A 10,652-nucleotide genomic window follows, 5' to 3' on the forward strand; every position below is an offset into this window, starting at 1 on the left:
CGATGTGTTTTTGTAAGAAAAATATCCATATTCAAAACGTAATAATCACTTTAATGTAGCTTGCGCTCACTGTTGTAAAGGGAAGCAGTTCCGGGCGGATGACCTCTGAGGTCAGCGCTGCACATGCGCCAGTGAGTCTCGTGAAAACCAACGTTTGTTAACAGGAGCAAAGGAAGCAAAGTTTCCTTACTTTAGCAAAGGAAAACCAGTCTCCTCTTGGCTTATATCGAAATCATCAAATCCTCGTTTTGTACTTCTAATTAGTGAGGCTTCTAATTACTTCTGAGCGGCGCATGCGCAAAGCCGACCTCCATACGTCATTCGCCCGGAACTGCTTCCAGTGTACAACAGTGAGCACAACCTACATTAAAGTGATTATTACGTTTTGAATATGGATATTTTTCTTACAAAAACTGCATATGTTCAGATATGCAGAAGATGCTGGAAAACCAAAGAATGTACAGGAGCTGGAAGATTTTTCAGAAGAACAACAGGCAGTTGAACTGTTCAGGACCAACAAGGGATTCATGAACAACTTTCACAAAACATAAAAACATTGTGGATCATCCAGGAAATGACACACGGTATTAATATTTACTTTTGACCGGGGTGGTCATTTTTACAAATTCAGTTATTATTTTGTCTTGAGTATACAGTACTAAATAAAAAAATAACATGCAATTTTCATGATCTCTCTTATTTTGTTCAAATTATGAACATTTTGCATATTCTGCAAGGAGTATGTATGTGCACAACTGTAAATGTACAGCATGTGGAATTTTTTTATTTACCTGTGTATTATTATATAAGATAATACATGTATTATTGTATTATATAATGTAATACATATTATTTTTATTAATTAATTTCTATATTTCTATTTTTTATGTTTATTACATTTGTTTGTTTTTATAAATACACAAAAAATACAATGAATTAATATACTATTAATTTTAATTTTAATTATTACCCCATGAAACTTGATTTATTTCACTCATGGCATTTACAAAAGCCAGACCGCTAGGATCTGATAACCTGCACGTTGACCATATTAATACGCACATACCCTCATTCTCTGCCTTCAGACTGTTTACCTTTGCTACATGAATTTCCAAAGCTCATGTCCTTGTACCCGAGTATTGTAGTTTAGCATGACACGCTCTCGTCTTTGTCTGTTTCCCTGGCTTTTACAAAGTGAAGTCTACAGTAACCTGTGATTTTGGTTTAGGGAGCAGGGTTATAAGGTAGAATAATGACTTTAGACCAAAGCAGTCTTGAAAAAGCCACATCAGATCATAAAACTCGAACTTTTATGACGGGGCGATTTAACAGCATGGGGACTGTTCTGCCTAAAGGACAGTGTGGCTGTAGGAAGCAGGAGGGAGGGCACTTTGCTCATTTTTATGGTGTTTTGCTTGATTAGCACATCCTGTTTCCTTTTCCTGTTTCTCTTGACACCTCGTCGTGGTCCTCTTCTAATTGTGGAAATGGCATGCTTGCATCTCCCAGATGTTTTAAACCCAACCGGGAGTCATATCTCGTATTTTTTCCCCGACAGATTCTTGGAAGTGAGATCAACATTTTTTTTTAAAGCCAGAATTGCGAAAGTGTTCATGTTTTTCCTGTTCCAAAGCTTCTGGCCGTCTAACTCTCGCAGTAACGTTCTTCATGTCGTACTCTCTTGGGGATTTTCCATCATTTCTTTGGCCTTCGCAAAGCCAAAGGCATGCGAATGCTCTGCAGGAGGTGTTTGAGATGTTGCGTACAAATATTGCACACAATAATTCTGTCATGTTGTGTCTTCAACATCACTAAACAAAGTCAGGACTGTTAAATGAGGAAAACAGCTGGTTGGCAGCTTTGCATTTCTTGAAGAGGGTTGCATGCAGTGCCAGACTTTAATTATTAAAGTACAAAAAGCAGTGTCGCCCAACCTGCTGCGTTCATAATCAGTACAAATGCAAAAACTGCTAGTGAACGTCTTTTGTGTTGTTGAGGGGTTGTTCTATGCTTCCATACGCAATTTTTTTCCTTCCCAAATTTGTGTTTCACAACATCAGCACCTTAATTGGCTGCCTTAATTTTTCTTTTTATCATGTTGTTGGAGAATCTTGCTGGGTAATGATGCCTAAAATGGTTGTGTGAATTAACCTGAAATGAGACCGATAGGTAGAAAAAATTTTTTGCCTCTGCATTTTGGGGACAAAATGAAACCTGCAGCTTTAAATTAAAAACAGAAGAAATTAAAAACCTTGCTGTCTCTCTTTTTTTATTGTACTTATTAATAAAATGTGTTTAAATTATATTAATCTAAAATAAATAATTAATAATAATTTAAAACAAAATTATTAAAATATATTTGAATAATGAAATAATAAAAAAAAAATATAATAATAGAAGTAGCAATACAATTATTTTACATTGAACTAAAATTATTTTTATTTGTAAAATAAAAAAATTTAAATGTTAATATTGCTAATAATAATAATAATAATAATAATTATTATTATTATTATAATAACATCGATAGTATTGTAATTTAATAATAATAACAAGTATTATAAAAATTGCATTGTTTTATTATACAAAATATTGTTATTATTATTATTATTATTTGCATGGTTTGTTTTTATTATAAACGGCTACATTTTATTGCGCAAACATGTTGCAGGTATTTGAGTTTTCATTGTCCCAGTGTTTAGTGGATCTGAATTTGTGTTCACGATAAACTGATTCACATCATATGAAATCTACTAAAATACTGAAGTAATCTGACTTAGCCTGTGTAAGATCTGTTCATCTTAACCTTGGCTTCCCTTTGAGGGTGTTAACTCGCGAGGTTTTCATTTGTTGTAGCTGTGGTTTGTTTGCTCTCTACACAGGATTTTCCCTCAGGCAGGGCATTAGTGACCATATCTCAAAGGCTCTGAGGTCTTTATCATAAAGCTATTGGTTTATTTCAGCTCTGATCCTAGAGGTATCCCCACAGGAAGTTTTCTCAAATGTTTTGTTGTCATATTTATCCACAGGTAGTCTCAAAGGAGCCACCATTGTGGATGCACTGGACACGCTCTACATTATGGAGATGTATGATGAATTCGAGGCTGCTACCGAGTGGGTGGACAGGAACCTAGACTTTAACATGGTAAGCCTTTTATTTATTATTCATTTTTGTTTTTATCCTTACAAATACTTCTTTGCTATAAATGTGACCCTGAATGATGCAATAGAATCAGAATAATTACTTTTTGATAAAGCTTTGAGAACTCGTCTATGTCGTCTCCAGTGTTGAAGGAATAAGTCGACCTTCGCTCTTTTGGGGAGATTTTAGCATCACTGCTTGTTAACCAGCCAATAAGACTCTGATTCACGAGTCTGGTGTTAATGTTTAAGGAGACTTTCCACATCTGAGCCAACAAAAAACATCTCAAGGCTTCATAAACGATCTTGTCTCATGCTTTCTGCCATTTTTTTAGCACTAAAGTCCCTGAACTTTGTTTGTTAACTCCATGAATTACAGTTCAGTCCAGATGTTTTTTTTTCTCAGTAATGACCATGTTTACATGACTTAAATGAGTGATATTATGAGGAATCATAGCTTTTAGAAGAAATGCAGTGTTTTCAAGTCTCTGCCCGTTTTAGAGGTTTGTTCCAGTGCTGATTGTTTTGTGTTCCTGTTACAATGTAATGCAAAAAGTGTCTGTTATTGATGGATGAGGCAGTTAAAAACAATTTAGACCCGATAACAAACCGTAGCTAATGTGTGAGCAGACTTGCAGAAAGCAGAACTGTTGTACATTTCACATGCAAAATAATAAGTAGAAAGAATAGGAGGACACAAAAAGGCAGTCAGGATATTTATAGTGTAGCAAAATATTTATTTCAAATTAGGGCTCTCGAAAAAAAATCTTGATTTTTTTTCAGAACATTTGACCAATTCTCGATTTTTTTTTTAGGATTTTTAACTAGTCAACTTGAAAATGTAACTACAACATGATTCAAGTATCTTTATTAACCCTCTAGTTAAAGAAAATTCTATTCCAAGTGCACCACACATAAAGTTGTCAACATGATAAATGTTAAACAAATGACTTGTTAAATATCTTTGCAGAAAAGATGCAGGAAATTCAACTACATCTTGAACAAACTTGTCTTACGCATATTATATGTTGAGAAATAATACGAGGAAAGTGCATTAAAAAAATCTCAAAAGTCAAGGTAATTCAAATTCAAAATGACTGAAGGTATAACACCAGTAGACTATTATTAACTATATGTTCTATAAAAACAACAGCCTGTCACCATGATGCAAACATGAAACATCAGACATACAGTAACGTTAGTATTTACAGGTTTTTTTTATTAGCTTGTGCTGCTTTTTCATAGTTTTTTTCTATGTAAACATGGACGTGTTTGACTGTTGCACTCGTGTCTCTTGCAGTGTCTCATGCATGAAACGACATTCTAAAAAAACTGCGCTCAAGTTAAAAGAAGTTCACTCTCATCTTCTTGCATGTTTTTCCTATTCCACTGCCCGCGTCGCATCTTTGTCAACACAAAAGCGCATTCTGTGTGAATGGCACCTAGCGATATGAGCATGTCACACGTGAGCGGTTAATCACGTGCGCCGACATTCAGTTGGATCGTTCTTTTCTCTTTACTTTTATCATTGGCATATTGTCAAAATGTCTAATTCTGACGTTGGGTAATATTTCTATTAAAAATTGCGAATCCTCGATTTCTGAAAAATAAAATTGTGGCAAAACATTAAATTCGAATTAATCGATAAAATCGGAAAAATCGCCCAGCCCTGTTTCAAATGAATGCTTTTCTTTGAACTTTATCCAAGAATTCTGAAAAATATGAAGCAGCACAATAGTTTTCAACACTGATAATAAGAAATGTTATTGAGCAGCAAATCCGCACATTAGAATTATTTTTTAAAGGATCTTGTGCATAAATTACATTGTAAAATATATTAAAAAAGGAAAACTTATTTTAATTTGTATTTCACAATATTGCTGTTTATGTATTTTTGATTAAAAAAATGCAGCCTTAGTGAGCAGAGAGACTTACAAAAACATTAAAAAAATTCTCAACAGTTTTTATATTATTTATTATATAATTTATAAAGAGAATTTGCATATAATTCTAATGGGGAAAAAAGTATTGACAGCTATTTTCTACTTTGTATGTGACTCATCCAACTAGATTTTAGAGGTGGAATTATGTGGCTTTTATAATCGTCAATACCTCTTCAGTAATATGAGAAGTGCTGAACGGTTTCATCTGCAGAACTGCACCCAGTAGGGAAACAGAAGGACTGAGAGCAGCATCTGATTAATCATGAAAAAAGGGAATCGATACTGCATGCAGATCAGTCCAGAAATGACTAAACAAAGTTGGTGAACGAATTAAGACAAAAATAACGCTTTGTTTGATGTTCGATCGGTTCTCTGCCTCTGTATCGTGAGGTAATTTCATTAGACATTCTGCAGGGGTTTACCGCTAGTTAAGCATCGGAAGTCCTTCAGTACATCCTGCACCTCAATTTAAGGCAAGAGAGAAGACTGTATCTGGGTCCAATCCTTTAATGAAGAGTGTTAAACAACTTTTAATTGAAAGGCTTTTCTTTCTACCCTCAAGCAATTCCAACAATGAAAGAGTCCACAAAAATCCCCTGTGAAGCAGTTATTAATATTCAGCTTGTCTCTTGAATACTAAGCAACCCATTTCTGATGCACAGAAGCCTCTTGTTTTAGCAGAATAATTGTAGGCATTGGAAGTTTATTCATGCGGCTTCATTTGACCTCCGCTATCATCCGGTTGTCTTTGAGAAGCTAAAAGTTGTTTAGCTGTGTAAGTAAATGTTATCTGTGAATCACGCTTATATTATCATCTAGAACACCTAGAGTTTCAAAGCAGTTTGAAGGTTTTCCCAAATCTCTTTGGCAACTCATTGATTATTTTGGGAGATATGATTAATCTTTGTTTATCCTCTGTATTTTAGTTGTCCAGCATTTTCTGTCGGGTCATTCCTGAATCCTCATTAGCACATTCCCTTGTTTTACAAGTTCTGATCAGATTGCTTTACAGAGAAATCCGACCCTGGAGCAGAACGGAGGAGGAGAGTCACTTCACTGTATCAACAGTCTTGATCTCTCATCTTTTATGTTGTGGGATTCTTTTATTCCTGTAAAAGCCAGCATCATCGAAGGTCAGATTCAGCCACTGCTGTAAAAGACCCGCTATGTTGCAGTGACCACAAATCCCACCTGAACTCGAACCCGAGTGAGATAACCTTTCAGATAGAGACACTATACCACTGGTGGATCGTCATCAAAAACCTCATCAAAAGCATAAAAATAGAAATCCCTTCCCTTTTTATAAGTCGTAACAATCAGAGAAACGCCATTAGATACAGAACCCAAGCACAGTGTGGTTCATTGTGTCCATCTGTTTCCATTCTCTCATTTGAAGTTTGCATTAGAGAGGGACTGATAATTGAAGAAGTTACTTATGACTTGCATTTTAAGTTTATTAGCTTATTTTTATTATCAATAAATTTTTTTAATTTAACCGGTATATGTATATACTGTATATATGTATGTGCATGTATATGTATATGTATATGTATATGTATATGTATATGTATGTGTACTGAACCACTGAACGCAAGCAGCGTATGCTCTTCTGTGTCAGCTGCGCTGCACGGATGCGCTGTTTTCTTTCAAATCTAAGCTTAAATACACGTAGAAAACGTATCCTTGTGTTGCGGCTGACACAAAAGTGCGTACGCTGCTTGCGTTCAGTGGATATTCTCCAAAATGGTGATACGGAGAGACACAGAGGAGACTAATTGCGTTATGGATTGCGTGCAACCTCCCGGCCTGAATGAAGAAAATGATGGCGTTATTGACTAATTATAAAGTAAGTAAACAACTTTCCCGCTTAGATACCACTACTTTGTGTCACATCAAAATAAAACTTAAAATGGTCTGAAAACGTGATGACTGCGTCAGTTTTTAATGAGCATTCAGCGTGATGAAATGAAAGATATATCTTCGTCTCTGTGGCAGTGTTTACAGGGCTTTTATGATGATGACCCGAAAATAAGTTGACTATTAAAAGAACAGCTGAACATCAGTTCACAAATAAAAAATATTGGTAACATTTTACAATAAGGTGTCATTTAATGAGTAACTAACATGAACAAACAATGAACATTTATTACAGTATTTATTAATCTTTGTTTACATTAGTTAATACAAGGGATGCACCGATACTGGTCTCCTGTACTCGTACTCGTTAAAATGCCCCGATACCAAACGCCGATACCACACAGCAGGTGATAAGCGCCATATTCAAACAAAGAAACACCAACTCATACTAACAGCTGTCTGAATTATTTTGGTTAATTGTAATCCATTACATACCTTTCTATGAAAATTATCTAACATTATCAAGATGAATTTGTTCTGACACAGTGTAACTCTGAGTTCTTGTCATATTTTATTACCATTTTCTAAACTATAGTGAATAAACTGTGATAATGTGAGAAATGTTGAAGGTGCCTGAATAAATTTTGGTTTGACTGTATCTATTTGATAAATGAAGTTAACCAACTAACATTATACATACTCTTTTGGTTTCTGTACCCAATATTAAAAAAATGTACAAATGCAATAAAAATATCGGTATCGGTACTCAGTATCGGCAAGTACCAAAAATAAAAGTATCGGTATTGGGCGAGTACTGGAAAAAGTGGTATCGGTGCATCCCTAGTTAATACAAATACAGTTGTTCATTGTTAGTTAATGTTAGTTCACAGTGCATAAACTAATGTTAACCAACACAACTTTTGATTTTAATAATGCATTAGTAAATGTTGAAACTAAACTAACTAAAGTAGTTAACTAATGTTAACTAATGAAACCTTATTGTAAACTGTTTCCAGAATATTGTTAAAATTGTTACTGCCTTTAGTTATTATTTTGGAATAAATATAAAAATGCATAAAGACGCTATGAAATGTATAATTAGTATTAAAATTTTAAATAAAATAAAAAATAATATTAATAAAATACAAAATAGAATTATATTTGTTCTCTTTTTTTATGTAATATTTATATATACATATATAATTATATATTTATATATACAACTGCCTCATTTTAAAACACCACCGCACGCCATATATATATAAGGGCTGTCAATCAATTAAAATTTTTTATCTGATTAATCACATCCTTTTTCTGTGATTAATCGCAAGAGCCCATATAAGCACATATGAAAGAAAAAAAAATCAGAAATTTATAGTATGTGTACAGTGCAACAGCAAAGAGCTTTTTTAAATTTTAGAGAAGCCAAGTTGCGATACCGAGCAGGACCACATGGAGATGCCAAAAAAAACCTAAACCAACTGCCTGCTGACTGCATATATCTACTACAGTACACGGATCCATTCCGTATAACTAAACACAGCAACATAAACATGACAAATCAAAACATTACCGTGAATGTGTGTGGAAACAACGTGAATGTACGTAAATGTCTGTACCTGTGCATAAATACAATGTGCGATCAGTGCGTCAAGAGCACTCATACACGCATTAATATAATGTACTCACGCGTGCTAACTGTAAGACTCCTGTACGCCACCGCAATCGTCTTTACCTTGGTTGCGGTCTTCATCCATCAAAACTTTACTAGCGAGACTGGTTATCAAGTCGAGAAACCGTAGTTTGCGTCTCGTCTGGCCATACAGCGGTGGGATGTGTTGACAATCCGTTCAGTCTGTACTTCACACAGCGCGACGTGCGAGGGCTCGCACTCTTCAGAGACAATTACAGAATATGACAGAGCTCGTGTTTTAAAGCGAAACACACTGGAATGAATAATTCACTTAAAACGCAACGCGAGTCTCTGTTCTCTCTGCAATCTCTGATGTAATCAGCCTGGTTTCCTTTATATTAGCGCTGTTTTGGATGGATTGTTTGAATGCATTCGCTTACTGGATCATTGGACTGAAAACTTTCCCGGAGTTTAGCAGCTTAAAATGATCTAATCGCAAGCAGAGTAGCAAAATTGGGTTAAAGGGTTAGAATAGAAATTGTGCTTCAGTAATTTAGCATTAATTGGGTTAAATTATTTTAACGTGTTAAGGATTGTAAAATTAATCGCATGCGTTAACGATGACAGCCCTAATATATATACTGTGTGTGTGTGTGTATATATATGCAGCTGATTGGTTCTCTCCTGTATCGGTAGCCAATGAGCTTACTGCTCAACATTCACATATATGATTAGTGCTTGCGTAGCAGTTGCAGCTTGCTTCAGAAACAAGAAGAGCAGCCTAAATCAACATCTAAGATAAGTGAATGCGCTTTCAATCCATATCGCTGTGTATATTTACGTGGTCTGCCTAATTGAATACAAAATGAGTAACCGTAAACAAGTTTAAACTAGGCCTAAGTGTCATGTTAGCAGTTTGCATTGTATGCAGCTGCAAAATATTAAGCATATTAGCAGAAGCATTTAGCATCTGTGTTTATTAGGGGTGGGGGAAAAAAATCGATGCAGCATAGTATCGCAATATTTTCCGCGGCAATACTGTATCGATACACGGACGCCAAGTATCGATCTTTTATTATACTATTTGGTAGAATAATAAAATCAATTTCTTTACAATCCACTAGATGGTGGTGTTGAGTTTTTTTCTGGTGAGGTCAGCTGGATCACCTTCAGCATGCAGTAAGTTAGTTGTCACGAATCCGATACATGAATTTCCATCCACTTGCCACCAGAGGTCGCCCTTCCATGATATTGAACCTCGCACCACACAGACTGTTACACATCACCCTGGACTACATTTCCCATGTTCCATTGCACTGATTACACTCACACCTGAAACCAATTACACGCTCACCTGAATGCTATTACACACACTATATAACACCTACCCTGATCCTGCTCTAGTCGCCGAGTATTGTTCTGCATTTTTCACTCCCCAAGTGTTAGCTGCCTTACCGAGCCATTCCGTGTTTTCTGTTTTAGTCTCGTGTATTGTTTTGCGTTTATCCCTGTTTAGCGGACAGCTACCTTACCGAGCCTGTACATTTTCATAGTTTTCTTAGTCTAGTCTTAGTCTTGCCTTGTCTGTTTTCCTGGTCTCTGATTCACGCCGCGTATCTTGGATTAACCCTTTGCTTGCTGGTTCTAACTCTGTTTGCCCCTGCCTGGACCTTTGCCTTCTACCTGGATTTATCTCTTGCCTTGCCTTGTAAACAAGGAAGGGGATGTAAGTAGGGATGCACCGAAAATATAGGCAACATATAATAATAATAATAATAATAATAATAATACTAATAATAATAATAATAATAAATATATGGCACGCGGCGTCGCGCCCCGCCCGGCAGTGCTCAGCGCGCATGTTTCACTCTCCTCGTCACTGCTCGGTTTGACGCTCCGCTCAATATTCCGCTCTATGAATGTGCGTTCCGCTCTTGTAACCCTCATGCTCATCGGAAAAGCAAAGTCTTCTCAAATAACGCGCTGACAGGAAATTTCTATGCAGTATAGGTCTACTTGTTCCGGTTTGCAGTAGCGCTACTGTGCTGTAACATGGTGTAGGCTAGTTCAGCTGTACT

At 35.8% G+C, this 10,652-nt stretch overlaps 1 protein-coding gene across 1 annotated transcript in view; it reads left to right on the top strand.

Moving 5' to 3' along the window:
- LOC107697158 (mannosyl-oligosaccharide 1,2-alpha-mannosidase IA-like) overlaps positions 1–10,652 on the top strand; it is a 155,877-nt gene that overhangs the window by 59,867 nt on the left and 85,358 nt on the right. The window contains exon 3 of the mRNA XM_016497818.1: positions 3,030–3,145. Within this exon, the coding sequence (XP_016353304.1) occupies positions 3,030–3,145 (116 nt within the window). The remainder of the gene's footprint in view (positions 1–3,029; positions 3,146–10,652) is intronic.

The sequence above is a fragment of the Sinocyclocheilus anshuiensis genome, unplaced genomic scaffold (assembly GCF_001515605.1).
Source record: "Sinocyclocheilus anshuiensis isolate Anshui unplaced genomic scaffold, SAMN03320099.WGS_v1.1 scaffold38, whole genome shotgun sequence".
Taxonomy (NCBI): domain Eukaryota; kingdom Metazoa; phylum Chordata; class Actinopteri; order Cypriniformes; family Cyprinidae; genus Sinocyclocheilus; species Sinocyclocheilus anshuiensis.